At 41.5% G+C, this 25,166-nt stretch overlaps 1 protein-coding gene across 2 annotated transcripts in view; it reads left to right on the top strand.

Moving 5' to 3' along the window:
• The window catches only part of CHN1 (chimerin 1), a 147,749-nt gene that overhangs the window by 91,943 nt on the left and 30,640 nt on the right, over nucleotides 1–25,166 (top strand). For both annotated transcript variants that reach the window (XM_038751095.1, XM_038751096.1), the window contains one exon: nucleotides 9,293–9,370. In XM_038751095.1, the coding sequence (XP_038607023.1) occupies nucleotides 9,293–9,370 (78 nt within the window). The remainder of the gene's footprint in view (nucleotides 1–9,292; nucleotides 9,371–25,166) is intronic.

The raw sequence follows: 25,166 nt of genomic DNA, 5'->3' as shown, positions 1-25,166 counted from the left end.
GTGTGCTGTCCAGTTATTTTCAGAATCACACAAGAAAAGAAACAGGCTTAAATTAAAGCAGAAGGGAATTTGGTTGTACCGAAAGAAAAAGGTTCTCTCCTGTCTTGATTTCTTGAGCACCATCCCACTTAAATGGCATCAAATGGGGAGGGGAGGAGACGGCTTCCAGTTCTTGTGGGAGGCTTGTCATGGCCCATTTAAGGATGGAAGGAGAAAGGCAAAGGCTCACCTGGTTGTGTGTGCAGATGTCCAACTAGCTGTGTCCTGAAGATTAAGAACTCGGTGGAAGGAGAGAAATTTGGAATGGAAAACAGACTTGGGAATGAAAGATCGTGAATCAATCTCATAATTATAGGGCTCAGTAACACCCTGCTTAAAACAATTAGGAGGGAGTAATCTGAAATGTGAATAATCTGCTTTGTTTTGGTTTAACAAAGACTTAAAAATTGTAGTGAAACTGAAATATTTTCACTGTGTGCAAACCCAATTCGCCTCAGATTTTACAACTGAATTTTGCCGGGAATGATGTGTCTCCCAAATTACATAATTATTTTCAACAGTGGTCATTCCATATTTCAGTTATAGACCTTGGTAATTGTTTACCCATGAGACTGGAATGGCTTTCCATCCTGTCAGTGATAGATGCCAGTTTGGTGAATTTAATGGGCAGGTTAATTACCTGTCCTTAAATACAGCTTAATTAGTTGCCCAGGAGACCACTCTCTACCAGTTCATTGATTTTGAAGAAGATTTTGTTGTTTTGTTTTTATTTAAGGATTGGGGAAATACAGTATAGGAAGAAATAAGGTAGTTAGGCCTTTTCTTTTTAAAAACAAATTTAATGGTATTCGCTAAGCATTTTCTTTGTGCTAGGTAGGGTCTGCCAATTGTTAGCTGTGTGACTTTGGTCAAGTCACTTACCTTCTCTGTGCCTCAGTTACCTCATCTGTAAAATGGGGCTGAAGACTGTGAGCCCCCTGTGGGACAACCTGGTCACCTTGTAACCTCCCCAGTGCTTTGCACATACTAAGTGCTTAATAAATGCCATCATCATTATTATTATTATTATTATCACTAAACACTGGGGTAGGTACAAGCAGATCAGGTTGGGCACAGTCACTGTCCCGTGTGGGGCTTGCAGTCCTAATCCCCATTTTACAGATGAGGCAACTGAGGCACAGAGAATTCAAGTGACTTGCCCACGGTCACACTGTAAACAAGTGGCGGAGCCAGGATTAGTACCCAGGTCCTCTGACTCCCAAGCGTGTGCTTTTTCCACTAGACCACGCTGCTTCTCATGAACAGATAAAAACTGCATTCTGAAATGAGAGGGCCTGTGCCCTGAATCAAAGTGCAAAATTTCACTTAATGAGATGAACAGGATCACCGTAACATGTTGTCGGAATCCCAGAAATAAAACTGATGCTGCCTCCACCCAGCTACCCTATTTTTATTTTCCTCACTTCTTTACAAGTTGGGAGTGTCAGGCTTACCACTGAATTTGGGGATGTTCATTTTCTACAGTAAATACTTGCCTCAGGGCTTGTAGCAACTGTTTTTGTTTGATTGCTCTCTCCAGGGATAGCAATTTCATGTGGGCAAGAGAACCCCTCGCCCCTCTGAGATTGTTGCTGTGGTGGCAAAGCCATCGGTTTGGGGAAGTGGAAAAGTGCACAGGCCTGGGTGTCCGAGGAGCTGGGTTCTAGTCCCAACTCTACCACTTACCTGTCGTCTACTTCAATTTCCTCTTTTATAAAATGGGGATTCAGTACCTGTCTCCTCTCCTACTTAATCTGTGAGCCCCATGGCTCTCCTACTTAATCTGTAAGCCCCATGTGGGATAGGTACTCCCCTCCTCAAAAATCTCCAGTGGCACCAATCAATTTGCGCATCAGGCAGAAACTCCTCAAGGCTTCAAGGCTGTCCATCACCTCGCCCCCTCCTACCTCACCTCCCTTCTCTCCTTCTCCAGCCCAGCCCGCACCCTCCGCTCCTCCGCCACTAATCTCCTCACCGTACCTCCTTCTCGCCTGTCCCGCCATCGACCCCCGGCCCACGTCATCCCCCGGGCCTGGAATGCCCTCCCTCTGCCCATCCACCAAGCTAGCTCTCTTCCTCCCTTCAAGGCCCTGCTGAGAGCTCACCTCCTCCAGGAGGCCTTCCCAGACTGAGCCCCTTCCTTCCTCTCCCCCTCGTCCCCCTCTCCATCCCCCCCATCTTACCTCCTTCCCTTCCCCACAACACCTGTATATATATATATATGTTTGTACATATTTATTACTCTATTTATTTATTTTACTTGTACATATCTATTCTATTTTATTTTGTTAGTATGTTTGGTTTTGTTCTCTGTCTCCCCTTTTAGACTGTGAGCCCACTGTTGGGTAGGGACTGTCTCTATATATTGCCAATTTGTACTTCCCAAGCGCTTAGTACAGTGCTGTGCACATAGTAAGCGCTCAATAAATACGATTGATGATGATGACGATGATAGGTATCTGACGTCTACGCTGTTGCGTAGTATAGTGCTTGACACATATTAAGCACTTAAATAGCGCAATGATTATTATTCCCAGTTTTTAAGGTGACACTGTGCAACCTGGTTGGCTGATCAAGCATCACCAGGTTCTTGCAATGCCATCTTGAGGTACTGTTGCCCAGGCTCATCTAGGCCATTCTGGGGTAGGTCATCCCTCCTGCTGCTAGCCACCCTGGAGGCTGCTTGGATTTGTGGATGCCCAAATATTTTTACAGAAGGTGCATCTCCTCCAAGAGGCCTTCCCTGACTAAGCCCTCCTTTCCTTTTCTCCCACTCCCTTCTGCATCACCTTGACTCGTTCCCTTTATTTGTCCCCATCCCAGCCCCACAGCACTTACGTACATATTTATATTAATGTCTGTCTCCCCCACTAGAGTGTAAGCTTGTCTTGGGCAGAGAATGTCTCTCATATTGTACTCTTCCAAGTGCTTAGTACAGTGCTCTTCACACCGTAAGTGCTTAATAAATGTGATTGACTCAACCAATTTTAACTCATTTTTATAGACTATCCCTAAATTTTGGGATAGCTGGCAATCCTGGTTCCCTCCCTCCCCCCGCCCCCACTCTTCCTGGGGTTGACCTTCTTGGACTCTAGAAATTCCTTGGAGACTATAGTCAGGCCAGTAGCAGGGTGGGTGGACAGGGATATTGGAATAGGAAAATCCTTGAGCTGGTCCCTGCTGAGTGGGTTTCCTGGGATGGGCTCGGAGGCAAGCGCAAGCTCGGCCAAGGCTCCACTTGTCGCAACTACACAACGCTGAGAGTGTCAGACTTGCCCTCGGTGGCATCGGGGCTAAAATAAAACTTTCTACTGAAAAATTAGCTAGCAAAGCCCCCTTGTCTGGAGTAGCCCCAATAAGAAGTGGACGTGGAGCACTTCTGCTTGCAACCTTTAAATTAGTGTTGGGGCATAATGGAATTGCAGCTAGACTCTGGCCCAATCACTCAATCAGTGGTATTTACTGAGCACTTTCTATGGGCAGGGAACTGTACTAAGCGTTTGGGAGAGTACAGTACAACAGAGTTGGTAGGCACATTCCATGCCCACAGTGAGCTTTTTAGACTGTGAGCCCACTGTTGGGTAGGGACTGTCTCTATATGTTGCCAACTTGTACTTCCCAAGCGCTTAGTACAATGCTGTGCACACAGTAAGCACTCAATAAATACGACTGATGATGATGATGATGAGCTTACAGTCAATCAGTGGTATATACTGAGCTGTTACTGTGTGCGGAGCACTGTAGTAAATTTTTGGGTGAGTACAGTGCACTAGAGAAACAGTTGGTATCACTATTAAGTCGTTCACTGTTAGGAGATATGCATCTGAAAGGACTTGGAAAGTCACTGAATTGTATCCCTTGCGGTTCCTTCAGTTCCCAGTAATTTTCCTACTGACTGAAGAGCTTCCCAATGCCTGCTGGAAACTCTAGCCTGAAGTTGGGATCACAACCCCGGGCTGTGGAGTTGTTACTTCCACATCTACAAATGGCCCTCGGAGTTTTCAGTGGATTTCTCTTCACTCTGAAGACATTTTGTGTGATTCAAGGATCATCAGGGCTGTGGAAGGAGGAGGGTAAATGTAACAATTTGAAGTTTTTCGACATTTGAGCATTACATTCCCCTCAAAATTTGGGAGCAACAGAAGAGAGGAGCCAGAGCACTTTACAGTCCAATAAATATTGGAATATTGGAATAAATAGCGTGGAAGCAGTGTGGCTCAGTGAAAAGAGCACGGGCTTTGGAGTCAGAGGTCATGGGTTCGAATTCCGACTCCACCACATGATGGCTGTGTGACCTTAGGCAAGTCACTTAACTTCTCTGAGCCTCAGTTACCTCATCTGTAAAATGGGGATTGATTGTGAGCCCCACATGGGGCAACTTGATCACCTTGTATCCCCCCCCAGCGCTTAGAACAGTGCTCTGCACATAGTAAGCGCTTAACAAATGCCATTATTATTATTATTATTATTAAATCAATGAAAATCACTTCAGCTTGTACTAACCCCACACGGGAAACATAGTTCTAGAATCTGGGATGGGTTAGCAACTGCTTTTATCTCTTGATCGAACTGAAATGCATTTTGTGCTAGGATCTCCTAGAGTGTAAAATTTGAAATAAATTGTACTGTGTAATCTGCAGGTGATTTATTTCAAAATAAGATTGTTTAGATTCCGCAGTCACAGTGTAACCTTAGAATCAAAATGTGTTACCTCGAGAAACCGTTTACCAAGTGCAGACCTTTTCGGGAGCATTATACTGTGAGGGGTAACCTTTTCCTGTCTTGAGGTTTTGCATCTGCTTGGGCATGTTTCTTCCATCATTTGCTAAGTTTAACATGCTCAAACCAGGAGTTATTTCTTATTAATGTAAGTTTAAAATGTAATAGAAAATAAATTGGTCTTTTAGAGAAGAAGGCAAGGAAATTGGCATCTAAAAATAAGCAAGTCAAATTAAGACATAAAATCCTGAAGGAAAAAAGGAGTTGGGCACAATTGCCTGTTAGTAAGAAATGTATAGGGGTGCAAGGAAATAGTTCTCATTCTTTGTTATGTTGCAGGTCCATTAAATGACCAGATTATCTCAGGCCAAACTGGGACATAGGGCTATGAATCTGCCCAGAAGAAGGAAGGTAGGAATAAAAGGACAGGAAAGAGAGATCAAAAGGGAAACAATGGGAGTTCATGTGATTTTTCAGCTGGCCTGTCCCTTGTCCAATTTCAGTTTGGCCCCAGAAATATTTGTCTAGTTTTGGTTTTTTTCCGATGTCCAGCAACTGTAGAAGATAGGCATATTAGAGAAGCAGCGTGGCTCAGTGGAAAGAGCCCGGGCTTTGGAGTCAGAGGTCATGGGTTTGAATCCCGGCTCCGCCACATGTCTGTGTGACCTTGGGCAAGTCACTTAACTTCTCTGAGCCTCAGTTACCTCATCTGTAAAATGGGGATGAAGACTGTGAGCCCCCCTGTGGGACAACCTGATCACCTCGTAACCTCCCCAGTGCTTTGAACAGTGCTTTGCACATAGTAAGCGCTTAACAAATGCCATTATTATTATTATTATATTCTGTCAGCGACCCTTTTTGGATGTGTATTTATGATAGCCTCACTTGTGCCTCAAGAGCCGGTGACATCTTATTGGTTTTGAAACAAAAAACTCATATCACGGAGGTACGGAAATATAAACATTATCATTCCCCCAGGACAAGTAAACACTAGCTCTCATTTTTGATATTTTTAATAATTATTTAAATGAGAATGCGGTGGTCAACCAAGAAGTTCCGAGAATTCTTTAATGCTGTCTGGACTGTAAGCTTAGTCTACCTGTAGACTGTAAGCTCGGTGTGGGAAGGGAATGTGTCCACCAACTCTATATTGTGCTCTTCCAAGCACTACAATGCAGTGCACACATTAAGCTCTCAGTAAGTCTGATTGATTGATTGCCGTCAGTGGCCACCCTAACGCAGAGAGCAGGAGATGGAGGAGGAAGAGATAAAAAGAAATTTAAAAAAGCAGTGTGGCCTAGTAAGAAGAACATGGGCCAGGGAATCAGGAGACGTGATTTCTCATCCCAGCTCTGCCATTTGCCTGCCGTGACACCTTGAGAATTCTCTGTGCCTCAGTTTTCTGCAAAATGGGAGTTCAGTATCTCTTCTCCCTTCCACTGTTTTCTCCATGTGGGACCTGATTATCTTGTTTATACCTCAGTGCCTGGCACATAGTAAGTGCTTAATAAATACCACAATTACCATTGTTGCTATTATCTGTAAAGTGAGAATTAAATATGTGTGTCCCCCCGTGCGCCCCCAGACCATGAGCCCCACGTGAGACAGGGACTGTGTCCAGCCTGATAATCTTGTCTCTACTCCAGCACCTAGCATAGTGCTTAGCACTGAGCACATAACAAATAATAACAATAATGATGGTATTTGTTAAGCACTTAATATGTGGCATCATCATCATCGTATTTATTGAGCGCTTACTGTGTGCAGAGCACTGTACTAAGCACTTGGGAAGTACAAGTTGGCAACATATAGAGACAGTCCCTACCCAACAGTGGGCTCACAGTCTAAAAGGGGGAGACAGAGAACAAAACCAAACATACTAACAAAATAAAATAAATAGAATAGATATGTTCAAGTAAAATAAATAAATAAATAGAGTAACAAATATGTACAAACATATGTACATATAAACAGGTTCTGGGGGGAAGGGAAGGAGGTAAGATGGAGGGGATGGAGAGGGGGACGAGGGGGAGAGGAAGGAAGGGGCTCAGTACTGTTGTAAACGCTGGGGCAGATACAAGGTAATCAGGTTATTCCACATGGGGCTCAGTCTTAATCCCCATTTTACAGATGAGGTAACTGAGGCCCAGAGAAGTGAAGTGACTTGCCCAAGGTCATACAGCTAAATGGCAGAGCTGGGATAACAGCCCATGACCTATCCACTACACCATGCTGTTTCTCTAGGTACTGGAATTGTAGGACCCCTCTTTTTCCTTCCCCTCAGCTGTGCATCCTGAGCAGCCACCCTACTGCTACATGCCGGGCCCCACCACCACAGGAATGGTAGGGAGGAGGCAGATGGGGGAAGTGGACCATGTAAAAAACCCTTTCTGCCCATTGACCGCAGCAGAGTGGCAAGAATCAGGACCAGAGGAAGCGGTGGAAGGGGCATAAGCAAAGCCATCTCCCTGGTTTCCATAAAGCATCAGTGGCAGGAAATCCCATTTCCCAAGCACTTCTAGGGACACACTCCTCCGCCAGTTCCGTGCCACCTGGGCTACTTGTGTGACATCCTCAGGACAGGAGTGTCACCTGTGCTCATGTTCTCTTGCTCCAAGCCCCACTCCACCTTGGAAATGGCTCTAGGAGAAGATGAATACAGAGGCCACCACCTCCTCCTCCTCCAGCTCCCACCCCTCCTTTCTGGGACTGGTGGGAATCAAGAGCAAGAATCCCACTGAGGAAGTGGCCAAGGTTGCACTTCTCACTTCCTGCTGTAAATTACTCCTCCTTGCATCAAATCTACCTTTGTCACCAACTCCTTGGAATCCTCCCTCCTTCCCCCACGGTGGTCCTGCCATGGATGGAACGACTAATCTTTAAAGTATCACCCAAATGCAATTTTAACAGTGAAATTGGAACTGGTAAATAAGAAGCCTAGAAAAATGACTTTCTTATTCATTGATCCTGTTGAGAATTTATAGCATGAGAAATAGCAGGTGGAAAGATGACTGTTGGAGGGAATGTTGAGAAATTGATCATTGCTGTTACCCTAATGAGAGTACTCTGTGCTGCTTAAGCAGTATACTTGCCTTTGACTACCAGGAATCAATGTCTCAGTCGTCAGGTCAGCAGCCGCTGTCTTAAATCACAATTCAGGGAACTCGGATGAGGGGCCAGGTAACAAGTTTACTGCCAGAAAGTGAGGCCGCAATGAACCTTTAAATATTATGGTACTTGTTAAGTCCTTACTGTGTACTAATCAGTAGTGTACCAAAGGCTGGAGTGGATACAAGCTAATCAGGTTGGACACAGTGCTTGGCTGGAGCCAAGGCTCTCAGGGTTTAGGAATAACATGAATTAGGGAAAGGGAAGCAAAACTGTGGGCACATCTACACAATTTATCCCTGGAGCATTAAACATTGTGTTGTGAAAGGAGGTAAGAAAGAACCTGCCATTCAGTGCTGCTGGTTGTGTGGTTGGTGCGTGTTACATAACAAAGGTAATTATGCTCCTACTGATTGCCCCTGAACTTATACCTTCCTTTAATGAAGTTGTGCTATGGTTGCTAATGCACCTTATTACATACAGATAGATAAGCCTCTCCTTTTTCTAGCAGTGGTGAGCCTTTCAAAACCCTGGGCAAATATTTCAGCCGGCTCTTCTTTTAAATGGCACAAGATGCCATTTTGTAGTGACGTGCATTCATCGCTCATTATCTTCCTACTGATATTTTTTCCTTGAGCCAGCAAGAAATTTTTTTTCGTGGGGGGGGGAGGAGGAGGAGGAGAGAGTTGAATACTGTTCTTAAATACTGTTGCTGGCTTCTCATTGGTTAACTGCTTTCTTAATGTGGCCAGTCTAATTCAGCCTTCTCTGTTAAATCCCTCCTTCCCCTCCGCCCCGTTCTTCTGCTAGCAGGGTGTCTGTTGCTAGAAACCGATTACATGCAGTATGTGGGCATCTTTCATTCAAAATGGACAGCAGTATATTGAATAGGCAGGAGAGGTTTTAGGAATGCATTATCTGACTCGATCACATGGCTTTTTTTGAACGGGTTGACGGGAGATGCTGAGGTTTCTGCATGCTAGGATCGACTTTTTCTTTCAGTTCTGATTCCCAAGTTTTTTTTTTTCCAGAAGCTTAAAAATAGCTTAAAGAAGCAAGAAGAATTTGTCTAGTTGAGCCGACCTCGTTTTCAGAAGTGCACCATCACCCACCACTTCCTTGTGATGTTTCTGTGCAGCTCCTGCTAGGTTAGGAGGCCGAATTGCTAAAATGCTGGTTTTTATTTGTTAAATTCAGTTCACCGACAGACAGATCCAATTTTGGCAGTTATTTCTTTCCTGTGCATTCCAAAATGCCATCCAAAGAGTCATGGTCAGGGAGGAAAGCTTATAGATCTACAGTTCACAAATCCAGACAAGAGAGCCGTCAGCAAGATTTATTGATAGCAGCCTTGGGAATGAAACTGGGCTCTCGAAAGTCATCCGTGACAATTTGGCAACCTCTTAAACTCTTTGCTTATTCGCAGTTGACATCACTCGTTAGAAGAGCAACTCTGAAAGAAAATGAGCAAATTCCAAAGTACGAAAAGGTTCATAATTTCAAGGTAAGACTTTTTTTTGATCATTTTTAACCCCTTCCTGCAAGAGAAAATGTTTTACCGCTTGTAGGTTAATTGTCGAAGAGGTAGCTGCTTGGAGAGTTTAAAAGAATGACTAAGCTAAAATATTCCTGCTACTTAAGGAAATGAGGTTTGGGTAAAGATTTTCTTTCTAAAAACTAGGGACTGTTATTTATCCAAAATTTTGCACAAGGGCATTTTATGAGCTGCTTCTTTAGAAGGTAATTGAAGGTATGTGAATTTCAGCATTAAGGCTTGAACTGGAAGCTGTCTTTGCATTCCAGTTGAGTTTAATTTTTATTGTGGGACAGAGACGTCTGTAGACTTCTGTTCGATCTCTGATTAGAAGATTAGCTAGATCTTATCTCAGTTCATCCCTGGTAAATAGCTTTGGATATAAAAAGCATGTGCCATAGCATCTGGATTGAGCAGATGGCCTGCATTTTGCTTAGTTTCTGGCTTTTCTCATGTGTTAATGAATTGACCGTGATGAAAAGAGTATGGATTACCATGGGACTATTCAGGCTGGTGACAGTGGCAGCTACTCTTCATTTTCATGTCATTTGCTTTCACTTTTTTATGAAGCTTTTAATAATTGTTTTTTCTCTGGTTCTTATCCCTTGTTCTGTACTTCAGTCTGTCTTCCTTCAGACTAATAAACGTCTGACTCAGCCCGAGCCTGGATGTCCATAACTTGATATCAGTCCTGCACCCAAATTCTGCAAACCTGCAATAATGTTCACAGCTGTTTAATAGTTACACACGTCACTCTTTTTAAGGGGGTTACACCTCGGTGGTTACACAACTTCATATTGAAAGTACTTGTAGCAGTAATTTTCATGTTCGAAACAAAATATCTTCAGTTTCTGCGGGAAGAAAATTGAACAGTGGTATAAGCTAATGCAACTCTGATCTGCCGGTATGCCTTTCATTGCATTTTGTGTCAGTTAACATGTATTTTATTCACCGATAAACCCCTAAAGCGTCTGCTGCTGCCATAGTGGAGAAACACTGCACTTAAGAGGACGTTTACATTTGACAAAAAAGAAGTAGGCCCTGTTTTTAAGGAGGCATATCCCCACAGCTAAGAATTCATGCCTCTCTGAATTGCACAGATACTGTTCATAGTAAATGCAGCAGTGATTCAGAGGATGTAAGTGGCTAGGAATGGAGGGGTATGAGTTTTAATCCCGGGTTGGCTTCATTCCCTTTTTTATGGGGCAAATCACGATAGTTACCAACTGGATTTTCTCATCTGTTTAATGGAGATAACAATGCTAATGGGCCTCATGGAGTTTTTAATAAAGGAAGAGTAAAAAGAAACTGCAGTGAAAAGCTCTGTACATGTGATAATTTGGATTTTTCCCAAGCTGACGTATTTGCCCCGATTTTTGAAGCATCGGCAGCGTCTGAAATGCAGCCCCCACAGGCACTCATACTAATCTGCTTTTCCTCCTGAAACTTAAAGCAGAGAGTCATTGCTCAATCCTATTCATCACATACTTTCTCTTCATTTCCGATGATGAATTTTCTAGTTTTGATCCCCATTGCTCTGAAGCCTAAAATAACTTCTCCCTCGGATACTTTATTTTAGTTGGCCAGCTGAGCTACTTTTTGGTTTTAACTAAAAACCTGGATTTACGTGAGGGAATTCTGTCAAGCCAGGGAATGTTAACGAAAACTGAATTATGACTTCACCTCACACTGAAACTTTCTAATTAATGCACTAAAGCCTAATTTCACCCATTTGCTGTAGTCACTGCCTGGTAGCAAGGCACTTTGTGCAGAACATTAACTCTTTCAGACCAGTAAAGGATTATTTAGTGCATTCCTGCTGACATATTGCGTACACATACTGCTGCAATGCACTAAAAAGTCCCCTGGTGATTTGAAAAAGTTAATGTTCCTCCTAAACTGCCTTAGTTATTTCCAGAGGATCACTTTAGACCCTGTGAACAGTGGGATAATTAAATGGAAAACTTCTTCCCTAATTTGGACTGCTTCCTTTTTCATCTTTTAAAAAAAGAGAGGGGTTGGATGTTGGAAGCAAGGTGTAGGACTCTCTGAAGAGGGTGGTTGTCAAGGGTATTAGTGCATTCCTTGTGACTTTTCCTTTAAAAAATGCATCTTCTCATTGAGAATTTGGACTTGGTTGATGGATTGGGGGATTTTTTTGAAAATGCTTCTTGAGCTCCAGAAATATTTGTTGATGGGGTTTGGGGCAAGGGGCATCACTAAGCCACCCAGATTTCCCCATATTAAAGTAAAAAATGAAGGTCATCATTTCAGCCTATGCAGCTAAGTACAAAGTTTTTTTAATGTTTCTATTTTTTTGATTCCTGATCATTTTCCACAAGGGTATTAACCCCTGAGTCCTGGCCCTAGGCCATTTTCAGTCTGGATCAGATTGCATTCTGCCTATCCCACTGCTCTTTGTGGTTTCAGTGAAATCTGGGAGTTTTTTTGAATTGTCCTTTTATGTAATGCTGCTGATTAGTGTTGCTGAATTACCAAGATCCTTTCCAGGGGCAGAACAGAGGACAAGGTGCTTTGCCTATGTAATTTGCATCCTTGATAAAAAAAAAAAATTACTGGGCATCAGTATATTCTTGAATCTACCACAACCATCTACATAAAAAGAAAGAGGTAGTTTTACTTTTCAGTTTGTACGTTTATTGGTATTTTACATCTGACTTCTATTGGATATGCTGTTAGAATTCCATTGGATAATTTTTCCTTTTTTGGTCTTTGCTGATTCCAAGAGCTGGTCAGCCCCAGACATACATACAAATCACTGTATCACGGTTCTAGATTGTAAATGGATTATGAAGCATCTATTTAATGCTATGAGCTCTTTAAAGATAGGGCTAGGTGGACTCTGTAATAACCGTAGTTGTTGCTATATAAAAAAGGGTGATTTCACATTTCCATTTGAGTTAATTTGGCATCAGCTCTTCCTACAAAATTACAGCACTGTGACTCTTCCTTTCAAAAATTGGCCCCTCTGGAAAGCTGCATTTCTTGGGCCTAAGGAATGATGTAGGATGGCCATTTAAAAATCATTGGTACCCTTGAAAAATCTTGAATGCTTATGGGAAGTTGAGAACTCATTTAGTGGGTTGGTTGTTTCTATAAACCACCTCGCCGCATTCTGTAAGAACAGTTACATTTTTCTGCACCACAGAAGCCCCACCAAATTTTCACCATCTGTTGGAATTTCTCTGTTCTGTAGAAGTTGACCTCGTGAAGGTTTTCTTGTTCAGTATAATATGTTTAATTCTGACAATAGTCAGTAGGGGTTATACCATGTTAATAGCAAATAACAATAAATGGAGAAGACAACCACGATTTGGAACCATCAGTGAAATTTAGAGCAATCATTTTGGAAATTTGCAATAATGAGATAATGATGGAATCTCCCATCAGGAACGACAGATGAGCCTCAGAATTGTTCACTGGTAGGAAGATGCCAAGAGGATGACAGTATGAGACAAGCAAAAGAAGAGGAAGAGCCAGAGACAGACGGGGACAGGGGCTGAGCTAGGATAGAATCGGGAATCGAGGAAAGAGAAAAGAGAGACGGGAACAGAGTGATGTGGGTAGAGGAAGGGAGATGGAATCAAAAGGAGGCCGAGAATGATGTGAGGGAGGGGAGAAATGGAGATATCAGTTGAAATTAGAGACTGCAGAAAGCAGCAACCGTTCCTTCTTGGGCCACCACCACTGCCCCTGTCGTGGCCAAAAGTGAGAGTTTAGCCACTGCCCTAGTTCCATTTCTGTAAGCTGTGAGGCCATGGCTAAATCAGTAGCATGATGGATGGGAAGAGGAAAGCAGCCATAAACAATTGACAAGCAGTTAGATAATCAAGTATGTAAAAATAATAACCCTTTTTTGCTACATCATACTGTAGGCTGTGGTTCCTGGATGAAGAATCAGCTCCATGTTCAAGTAGTGTCCAGTGACTGGATTCTAATTTGATCCATCTTTGCTACAAAGCAAAGACCACTGCAGAATTATGTATTGCAAATGGGAGCTAAAATGTCTCGTGATTGTTTTGCCCAAGTGGGCCATTGATGTTGCACCTAGGAGAACTGGCACAAAAGGTAGAGTTTTCTATATGAAATTTTTAAAATACAACGGTAGAAATATTCCTATTGGAATTACTTAGTAGGGAGTACAGTCAGCTCTGGCTGTTGGAACAAGACCTTCTGCAAAAGTCAACACAAGAACCGTGCCCAGGAGATTGAAGTGTAGTAGATCTTTAGGGTGAGTATACCTTCAGGCAAAAGAAGCAGGGAAGCTCCATCTGCTAGTCCTTTAGACCACATCAAGGTAATTGTAAGTAATAAGAAGTCTTTGCAACCCCTCAGAGAGATAAGAAACCAACTTTGATATACCATTCCCGACAATCAGGTCTCTCCGTACATCATATTCATCCCAAGTCCCAGGGAATATTGGCTCTGCCAACCTTTGTACTTGGGAAATCCACTAGGTACTAATTTGCAAAAACTTTGACTCAATTAATTCTCAAGGTGACTCACAATCTCTCACCCTTCCCACCATCCAGATGCCAAAAAAAAAGTTATTTGTTCTGCATCCTTGAATTGCTGCTATGAGTTGCTTGTCAGTCAGTGGTATTTATTGAGGGCTCATTGTATGCCAAGAACTCTGCTAGATTTTTGGGAAAGAACAGTAGATTGTAGTTGGCAGACGCAAGTTCTGCCCACAAGAAGCTCACAGAGTAGTGGTTACAAGTGCACAGGGTAGTGGTTACAAGTACAAGCACTTAGTACAGTGCTCTGCACACAGTAAGCGCTCAATAAATACAATTGATTGATTGATTGATTAGTGGGGGACAGGCATTAAAAGAAATTACTGTCAGGGGAATGGGAGAGTATAATATAAAAATGTGTTTGGAAGGGCTGGGGTGGGGTGAATATTTAATTCTTAAGGGGTACAGATCCAAGTGCATAAGCAGGTAGAAGGGAGAGTGAGTAGGAAAACTGAGGGGCTAGTCAGGGAAAGCATCTTGAAGGAGGTGTCATTTTATTAGGGCTCTGAAAGTGGGAAAGAGGTGGTCTGTTGGATATCAATCAATCGTATTTATTGATCGCTTACTGTGTGCAGAGCACTGGACTAAGCGCTTGGGAAGTACAAGTTGGCAACATATAGAGACAGTCCCTACCCAACAGTGGGCTCACAGTCCAAAAGATATGAGGGGAAAGCGAGCTCCAGGAGGACATGGACAAGGGATTGGTTGGGAGGCAAGTGAGATCGAGGTGCAGGGCCTGGGTTGTATTAGGGGAGCGAGTGTGGGATGAGTCATGGTGGGAGATCTGTGAGAAATGATGGGAGGGGGCAAGCTGATTGAGTACCTTCAGGAGTTTCTGTTTGATGTGGAGGCGATGGACGGCCATTGGAGGGTTTTGAGGAGTGGGGTGTTTGCGGAGAGCGGAACAAGCCTGTGAAGAACAAGGCTCCCAGACTGAGCCCCTTCCTTCCTCTCCCCTTCGTCCCCCTCTCCATCCCCCCCATCTTACCTCCTTCCCTTCCCCACAGCACCTGTATATATGTATATATGTTTGTACATATTTATTACTCTATTTTACTTGTACATATCTAATCTATTTATTTTATTTTGTTAGTATGTTTGGTTTTGTTCTCTGTCTCCCCCTTTTAGACTGTGAGCCCACTGTTGGGTAGGGACTGTCTCCATATGTTGCCAATTTGTACTTCCCAAGCGCTTAGTACAGTGCTCTGCACATAGTAAGTGCTAATAAATAAGATTGATGATGATGATGATGATGAAGTCATGTTTTTTGGTCCCTTCCATATTGTTTTCCTAGAACATTATCATCTTCTGAAAGCATCTTGAGATGGAGCAATATGTTCTCCCAAGATTCTTTTTCCAGGGTTTCGGTCTGTGGCAGCTGCTTTGTCCGTGGTCTTGCCTTTTGTTCCCTAACCAATCTAGTCCAACCGGGATAGCAGGATCGATGTCTTCAGTGTATCTGCTGCTGTTGGTTGAGGCACTTCAGCAGTGAATCACTTGGGATTATGCCAATTTAATCTTTTCAAAGAAAACCCCTTAATTAACAACAGTGCATGCATTTTTCCCCAGCTGTTGACCTGATCTAGGTCAGTGAAACTGCAGAATTTTCCCAGTCTGTGATTTCTCTAGACGGTAAGCTTGTTATGGGCAGAGAGCATATCTGCAAATTTTGTTGTACTGTAAACAATCAATCAATCAATCAATCGTATTTATTGAGCGCTTACTGTGTGCAGAGCACTGTACTAAGTGCTTGGGAAGTACAAGCTGACAACATATAGAGACAGTCCCTACCCAACAGTGGGCTCACAGTCTAGAAGGGGGAGACAGAGAACAAAACCAACCATACTAACAAAATAAAATAAATAGAATAGATAGGTACAAGTAAAATAAATAAATAGAGTAATAAATATGTACAAACATATATACATATATACAGGTACTCTCCCAAGTGCTTAGTATGGTGCTTTGCACGTAGTAGGTGCTTAATAAATACCTTTGATTGATCTCCACCATCACAATGATTAGCTTGATGGATAACAATTTAAGTGGTGAATATAATGAGATTTGAGATGAATGAAAAATGAAATTAAACACTTAGCTAAGAGATATGTAAAACAGTATCTTGATTGGATGGATTTTTCCTGAGCCTATCATGTGTGTTTCATTTCCCCTTAAAGGTTTGCAAGTTTCAATTTAAACTTGAAAGCACCACCAAATAGATACTGAAAATCCTAATCACCTGCATTTGGGAGCAATAATGCAACTGAATCTAGGCAACAACCTGCATCTTTAGGTCTCAAAAGATAGATGTATGTAGAGTGGGTGAAACACTGAAGTGGAAATAGAGACAGACTTTACCTCTAATTCTGCCATTTAAACATTGGCTGATTTTAGATAATGGGCTTCACTTTCCCAGGAGGAAGAGTAGGCATTGAGTGTCTGAGTGCCTGTGCACTGTACTAAATGCTTGGGAAACAACAACTGAAGCAAAAGATATGTACCCTGACTACAGGGAGCTTCCACTGTAATAGGGGAAAACAGAGAAAATTTTTTACAATCAGTGGAATGAGAAGAAATTAACTGTTCAGTTGATTACACAGAGAGGCACTAGTGAGAATGCATATACCTGGGCTGAATTTTAACTGACCTCTCTGTAAAATTGGAACTATATTTTGATACAGTCCATCATGGAGATATTATGAGACTAGTTTTTTGTGAACACTTTGTACAAGTAGAGTATACAGTCAGTTAAAAGCAAAAGGGAAACCAGATTTGAATTTGAGGCTTCAGATTTTAAATTTAATTTGCAAGAAAAAAACTAGCATCTTTAAAGGAAGAAAACATTACAATATTAGGATCTTAGGAAGTTAGTTATAAACTTGTCATGTTTTATGCTTCCTCTTCAAAGCCAAGCATGCATGTCATTCTGGAAAAAAAGCCTTTTATCAATTTGAGTGTGGTTTTGGTGGACCATCTGCATCCAGTCCTCATTCCTTATCTCTCTTCCTCACCCAGATTTGAGATCTGAGCAATTTCATATGGGAATCGATTGTATTTAAGAAGTGTTTCCTTTTGTTCGTTTTCATTTACCACCTGTAACTTCAACGGGGGCCCTTTTGCCCTGGTGGTGTGGGATTCTGTGGGCAGTACTCCTGCATTTGTCCTGTCCACACCTTTCAAGATTTTTGTCAACTTTAATCATGTTCTTTTTGCATCTTCCCAGAATGAAAACCTTTATTCTTTTCAGCTTTTTCTCAGAGACAAAATTCTCCACACCCTTGATCATCTTGGCTATCCTCCTGCACACCTTCTCTTTATACCTCACGTCTTTCCTGAGGTGTAGGGACCAGAACTGCAGACAGTATTCCAATTGAGAGCACTCTAAGGTCTCATATAGTGGCTGAGCTCTGCCTTTTTGTTTTTTTGTCTATGCCCTTTTAAATATGCAGAATTTGGTCGACTTATGCACTCTGCCCAAAATAGCTGGTATATAGTGTTGATGACCTTAAGATAATGATGACAAAGATATAGAGGCTATGGAGAGTCAGACTGCTGCTTTTCTGAAGTTCACAGCCACCTCCCTTCACAAGAAGGGCTCACTTGGTTTGAGAGGAATGTAATGTGCTCGGCATATTATAAGCCTAAAGAATGTCATTGCTTCTCCTTCCTGGAATAGTCCTTGAGTAGAAAGCATTGGCCATAAAGGATGTACCCACTCAGAGTTTCCACCCCAGTATGTTTCACAGGTAAGGAAAGCCCAGTTTCCCCAAGTGACTTTCACTTGTTCTTATTCCTTGGTCAAACTCTGTTGAGATCTGTTTTCAAAGTGAACAAAGACGTTCTCTCTCTGGTATTTTCTGCCAACCTTCAAAGTCACTTCTGTAACACGAAACTGTCCTTCATTAGGTGAATCATAAGATTTGGGTTGCTCTTTCCCCTTCTTTTCAGAGGAAAACTTTAGGGCACACAGGCAGGATTTTTTTCCAAATCCTTTCTTTATTGACAACCCAATATTCTCTATATATGCAGCTTCCTATATCTTGTGATTCGTGCAGCCTTAGGAGCTGACTCTGTGCATTAGAAATTAAAGTTTAGAAAGGACTCTAATGAGGTTGCCAAGGCATTTGCCTCAAGTGGTTAGATATAGTTGTCATTACCTCCTAACATCAGTAGCTTGCAACATTAGGGATATTCTTGAAATATTAGGTTCCTACATTTCAACCCCGCTATTGTTTGTGTCATTACTTAGCATGTATTTAAGCACCTGTGCAAACTGAGTAATGGTGTGCTACTCAAAGAGGACTCTTTCCCCTTTTGTAAAGGATTAACCTCAAAACTAGAGAAACACAATAGAGGTATAGGGTACACACAGGACCAGAGAGGTGGTAAAACCAGTGAATTATGCCAGTGGAGATTTCAGAGGGTTCGGGGTCTTCATTACATGTAGTCACACACAGTATGTGTTCAAGAAGTAAGCTCAGTTCAATTTCTACAGTGCCTCCATACTGTATATTTTTAGAGAATCTCCTTTCCTTTTTTCTTAAACTGTCTCATTAATGTATTATTTGGCAAAGGAACCAAAGACTTCAGAAGGGGGGAAAAAAAAGCAAAACCACCCAACATCTTGGCCCCTCACAAATATATATTTGGCTGTTTGTTTTCTCTGTTTTGATAAGTTAAAGGGAGTGTGGCTACACAAAATAGAGATGAGGCAAAGAGCAAAGTACCCTGGCCCTCGACCATATGCAAATGTTTTGCTCCATAGAGTTCAGAGCTTCACATTGCTTTTGGTGTGATCTGTAAAATGTCTCTGATGAAAATGAGGTGGTGGAAGAAGTGACATATCCATTTCACAGAAAAAAAAAATTGAGACCAAGGAAGTAACTTTCCCAAGATCATATAACAAGTCAGCTTTAGGTGAGTTTGATCTATTACTTCAGTCTGGAACTCAGTTTCCTCCTCACTGTCTGTCAGATTAACGTACTATTTAAATACTGCAGCTCTCAAGTTTGGCTTCCAGAAAATATACAAAAACCAATCTGGAAATGAAAAATTCTAAATGGACTATTAAAAAAAAATCCTATTCCTTAAAGCTCTACAGTGAAATAGCAAGCAACTTTTTCTCTCCTGGGTCTTTAAGAGTTGTGTTGAAATTATACAATTTTCAGAGTTCCACACATTCCAGCTAGCTGATGGAAGGAAACAAAATCAGACTGTTTTTAACTTGGGAGGTAATGGAGTTCTGGGAGTTAATCACCCTGCCTGGCATTTTAATAAAATATCAATCAATCAATCAATCAATCGTATTTATTGAGCGCTTACTATGTGCAGAGCACTGTACTAAGCGCTTGGGAAGTACAAATTGGCATCACACAGAGACAGTCCCTACCCAACAGTGGGCTCACAGTCTAAAAGGGGGAGACAGAGAACAGAACCAAACATACCAACAAAATAAAATAAGTAGGATAGAAATGTACAAGTAAAATAAATAAATAAATAGAGTAATAAATATGTACAACCATATCCTGTGTCTAAGGGTCTGCAGGACACTATATTCCAGTGTACATCAGTTAGTCATTCCTGGTCATTCCCTTTCTCGAAAGATTCCAAACAAAGCCGAGGACGAAATAGTAAAGTGGTTCTGTGGAGTTGTCACTGGAGGTGTTGCGTGCTTCTCAGTGAAAACGGACAGTCATCACAGTCTCAGTATTTCAGACTTTCACCTCTCTATTACAGTTTTCTGTCTGTATTCAGTTGTATTTATTGAGCGCCTACTGTGTGCAGAGCACTGTGCTAAGCACTATACAGTATAAGAGTTGGTAGACATGCTAAAATAGTACAAGGATTTTCAAGGACTTTGGATGATGCTCCAAGTGAGTTCTGGAAGCACCCACACAAGAGAATATGCAGATGACGATGAATCACTCTTGAATCAGCAAAGCACTACAAGCTGATTGTTAGACTGAAGAAGCCCAAGGTTAAGTACCAGCTCACAACTGGCAAACAGAACCAAGGATCAACATCAGTGATGCAGTTGAATGCTGTCATTGAATTCTGTTACCTGGGAAACACATCGTGCAATGATGCACTGATACGGTCCTCTAGACAGTAAGCTCATTGTGGACAGGGAACATGCCTACCAGTTCTGCTAGGTTGTATTCTCCCAAGCACTTAGTACAACCCTCAATAAGCCAATTGATTGATTGATGCAAGGATAGACAATGAGACAGAAAAGCAAATTACATAGGCCCGTGTGCCTTCTGGGAGTGTGCTGCCAACTCAACATCCAGATTCAGACCTCATCATCATCATCATCAATCGTATTTATTGAGCGCTTACTGTGTGCAGAGCACTGTACTAAGCGCTTGGGAAGTACAAGTTGGCAACATATAAGACGGTCCCTACCCAACAGTGGGCTCACAGTCTAAAAGGGGACCTGGTTGCAACTCTGCAGGGCAATTATAGTGTCCCAACATTTTTATGATTTTGAGACATGAACCTCCTTTTGGCTCTGTACCCAAGTTCCAGAGCTGTTCCAGCAATGCATGTTTGTGCAGTTTATGCACTATTGCCAAAACACAACTTTTCAGAGCAGGATCTGGGTAGAACACAGTGGAAAAGTAGGGGAACAGAGTTAACGTAACGTGGCTGTGAATTAGTTGTAATGTGTCTAACAGGAATGCTGCTTTAAGTAGTTCATTGGTGTTGCAAAGGAAATCAACTGCATATTTAAGATCCGTTGATCATTAGAATCAGATTTGAAGTAATGCAGAATAGCTCCTTCTGAGGTGCTTAATGACCGCTGATAAATTTCAACAAGTGTGTGAGAAGCAAGTGAAGTACAGTAGGGCACCTTGAGTTTTAAGCTTTATAAAACTTCTGTAACTTTCTTGAATTTCAACCCTGCGCCTAATGTGGGACAGGGTTTGTATCCGACCAGATTTTCTAACTATTATCTAGTGTAACAGAAGATATGTGTTATTTCATTTGTTTGCCCACTCTTCTCCTGATCTCTATTTCCTATTGAAACAACTGACACAGCGTAATTTTCAGGAAGTACAGGGGTTGCAAGAAAGCAGTTACTATGTATTAGAAGAAATAGCTGTACTTAATTTTAAACAGAAAGGTAGGATACAAACAGGACTTCTACATCTGCTTTCTCGCTGAACTTCCCTGCCTCCTGTGTCTCCCCACTCCAGTTCTTACTTCACTCTGCCGGCCAGATCATTTTTTAAAAAAATTTCACTCCAAATATCCCCACTCCTCAAAAACCTCCAATGCTTGCCTATCCACCTGTGCATCAAACAGAAACTCTTTACCCTACAACCAGTCTGTCCGCTTCACTCCTCCACCACCAACCTACTCAGCGTGGCTCAGTGGAAGGATCACAGGCTTTGGAGTCACAGTTCATGGGTTCAAATCCCGGCTCCGCCAATTGTCAGCTGTGTGACTTTGGGCAAGTCAACTCACTTCTCTGTGCCTCAGTTACCTCATCTGTAAAATCGGGATTAAGACCGTGGGACTACTTGATCACCTTGTAACCTCCCCAGCACTTAGAACAGTGCTTTGCACATAGTAAGCACTTAATAAATGCCATCATTATTGTTATTATGATGATTACTCACTGTATCTCGATCTCATCTTTCTCACCACTGCCCCTTGCTCCCATCCTCTGTCTGGCCTGAAATTCCCTCCCCCTTCATATCTGACAGGCGATCACTCTCCCCACCTTCAAAGCCTTATTACAATTGCATCTTCTCCAAGAGACCTTCCCTGACTAAGCCCTCATTTCCTCTATTCCTTCTTCCTCTGCATTCCCTATGCACTTAAATCTGTACCCTTTAAGCACTTGATATTCACCCCATCCTTGCCCTGCAGCATTTACATTCATATCCCTAATTTATTGTAATGTCTGTCTCGCCCTGTTGACTATAAGCTCCTGGTGGGTAGGAAACATGTCTACCAGTTCTGTTAAGTTTCTCTCCCAAGTGCTTAACAGTGCTTAGTAAGTGCTCAGTAAATACCATTGATTAAAATGGTAATTAAATGAGGTCTGGGACCACCAACATTGCTCAGCACATCTGTGAGAGAATGGACTACATAAGGGTTGCCTAAACATTTATTCTACGATGAGCTGAAATGGGAAAACCTTAAAAAGTAGGGACAGAAGAAATACTTCAAAGATACAATCAAGTAAATCCTCAAATGTTGGGGCATAGCAGTAAACAGTTTTAAGAGGAGCGGAAGACAAGTCAGCCTGAAGTTCTACCATCAGAAATGGGGCGATTTTTTTTAGAGTAGAGGCTTTGGGAAATTCATGACACCAGGGCATAAAAACAAGAAATAACTTAGGGTATTAAGGGTAGCAAATGCAGTGCACTAGTGTAGCGTGGGAAAACTTTATATGCACACAATGTGGAAGGGTTTGCCAGTCAATTACTCCGCTTCTCAGCCTTATGCACACTGATTAAAATCATACCATCAGTAATGTCATCTTAATCCAAAGGACAGTTATTTATACCCAGGGATTGTCACTGAAACAGACTGGGCCTGGTGTAGGAGTGTATGTGGGAGAAGCACTCTGCCATAGAGATCACAGCATGATTAAATTTAGATCCTTGTTGGAGCTGAAAGGCTCTGGAAAGAACAACCAACAGAAGGATATTATACTTTAGAAGAGGGCGTCATGATCAATTAGTTGTGTTTATTGAAGGCTTACTGTGTACAGAGCACTGTACTAAGCGCTTGGGAGAGTACAATATAATAATCGGTAGACATGTTCCCTGCCCACAAGGAGCTAAATGCAAATCATAGGAAGAAACTGAAAAGAGAAGTTAAAAAAAAAAAAGAACTACAGAGGCTTGAAGGCTGTTGAAAAATGTCCTATTGGAAGCTCAGGTAAAATGTGTGACAAGAACAACAAAAAGAAAGAGGTTATGGAATGGAATCACTTATTGACTAATCAGCCAAGTAAATAAAAATATCAAAGGAAAAGGGCCATTCTTTAAAAAATAATGAGTTCACCAATGTAAGGAGAACAGAAAACCCTAAACAGTGATGGGTAAGGTAAAGCACAATATTGGGCATACTAAAAAAAAAAAACTTGAAGAGAATCTTGAAGAGAATGGAAATCACATAAATCCATGCTTTTCAGAGATAAGTGCTGCATAGGAAGACCATAGCAGAGTTAGGAAAAGTACAGGGACAACATAAAAAATGAACTGGGAAATGTAACAACTTTGTATGAGATTGAAAAGAATAGGGGTTTTCCATATAAAAGAGCAAGCTGGAATTAGGGACAAGCATTGTAATGTGATGGTGTGTGTTGGAGATTTTGAAAAAAAGAGAACACTTCTTCACAGAATGGGTAGAAAATCCAAGGAATTGTTTACCACAGAAAGATGTGTAAGTAGAAAATATCAGTAATCATCTTACCCATTTTCTCTTTTCAATGGGTAAACATTTGAACTGGCACTTCTTTTGTTGCCATTATTTATTGTGCCTAATTAGAATATCCATTTGAATACAGTGTCCCTTTGAAGTATCACTTGCCAGTAAATTTAATTGACTAATGAGTTGATAGATATTCTTTACTTGATATTTGACACTTAGCACATTTTCTCCCAGATAGCCTGCAAACCAGTACTAACACTTGCAGGAGACCCTATCATTAAGGAGGTATCAATGGAATTTTGATGAGTATTATATGTTCTCAGAATTTCCAAAAAAATTCCTCTTCCCACTTACAGCTTTCTTATTCTGGATTTAGGCCAAGGCTTTTGTCAGTGCAGTATAAATTATTAAAGCAGTTTTGCGTGTAAGAACAGGGATGCTCGTTTTTACTAATAGGCAGAAACACTTCTTGGAAGGGTAGAACTTAATTTCAGGGAAGTTGATGAAGTTCTCACTAGGCCTCGGGAAATTAAAATCATTTTCAGATAATGAACTTGAACTTTTGGAGGGGTGAGTTTCTAAGGGACTTTTGTGAGTTGATATACTACTGTTCCAATGTATTTATACTCTTTAAGATGCTTTACAAAGTCAATGTTCTTTCTGAAGGACCTTACAAATCAGAGTAAGATCTCTAAAGATCTTACTAAAGATATGAAGATCTCACCTGGATCTTTATACCCAGAGTTTTTCACTCATGCAACCATTCATTTTCTATTAGCACCACTGCTAAAAGCCTTTGAGGATGGTTTTTTTTCCCTCCTGCTTTCTTTCCTCTCCAACAAAAATAAAGTTAATTTACAAAACCTTATTCCAGTAGGGCTGTAATTTAATTAAATTAAGGTCAGGAGAAATCTAACTTAGGCATTTCAATAAGTTATATCACATGTAGGAAGTACTTTGAATTACCTTTTTTCCATGCATACTTTTCGTGTATGTGGTGGGTGCACTGTGGGCAAAACGTTATGAGATTTTTCACATTTTTATATATTTGCATTTCCAGATTATTGGGTTTAAATTCACAACTCTGAGTTTTTAGTGGTGGATTTCCTTATGCTTCTAGACTGTGAGCCCACTGTTGGGTAGGGACCGTCTCTATATGTTGCCAGCTTGTACTTCCCAAGCACTTAGTACAGTGCTGTGCACACAGTAAGCGCTCAATAAATATGATTGATTGATTGATTATGCTAGGTACAGAGGTACCTGCGTTACGTGGGTCTTGCACAGCATGGCTTGTCGAATAAAGCATCAAACAAGGGTGAGAGGCAACTTGAGTTCTACTTTGCACTTCGATATGGTTTCATTGGCCCATCTTCACTAACTGACATCTCTGGACTTCAGTTTCCTCACTTGTAAAATAGTGATAATAATATCTGGGCCCCCACCTAGTAAGGGGACCAAATTGGAAGGGAGAGTAAAGTGGGTATTCACAAATGAGTGTCCGGCCACTCCAGAAATCATAATGCAAAGGACAGTTCAGAAATCCGCAGCGTGGCTGCGGAACTGAGAATGAGGATGAAATAAACCCTTTTCTTAAACTCTGAAGAATTTCATTTTTAAAGAAATGACATGTATTTTTCCAGTAGATCTATTTCTAGTAACTTTCATCAAGTGTTATGTAAGCTCTTATCTAAGGAAAGAGAGTAAATTGCTCCTCAGCTGTAAATGGTAGATTATCTCCGGTATCTCTCAGTTTTTTAAAAGGTAAAAATCGAAATTTTGCAGATGTTGATTCTTCACCCTAAAGTTGTGTTACCTTTAAAGTAAGGCAAGGAAGG

This window comes from Tachyglossus aculeatus, chromosome 9 (assembly GCF_015852505.1).
Source record: "Tachyglossus aculeatus isolate mTacAcu1 chromosome 9, mTacAcu1.pri, whole genome shotgun sequence".
NCBI classification, from domain to species: Eukaryota; Metazoa; Chordata; class Mammalia; order Monotremata; family Tachyglossidae; genus Tachyglossus; species Tachyglossus aculeatus.
This window is presented reverse-complemented; position numbering and strand designations above follow the sequence as displayed.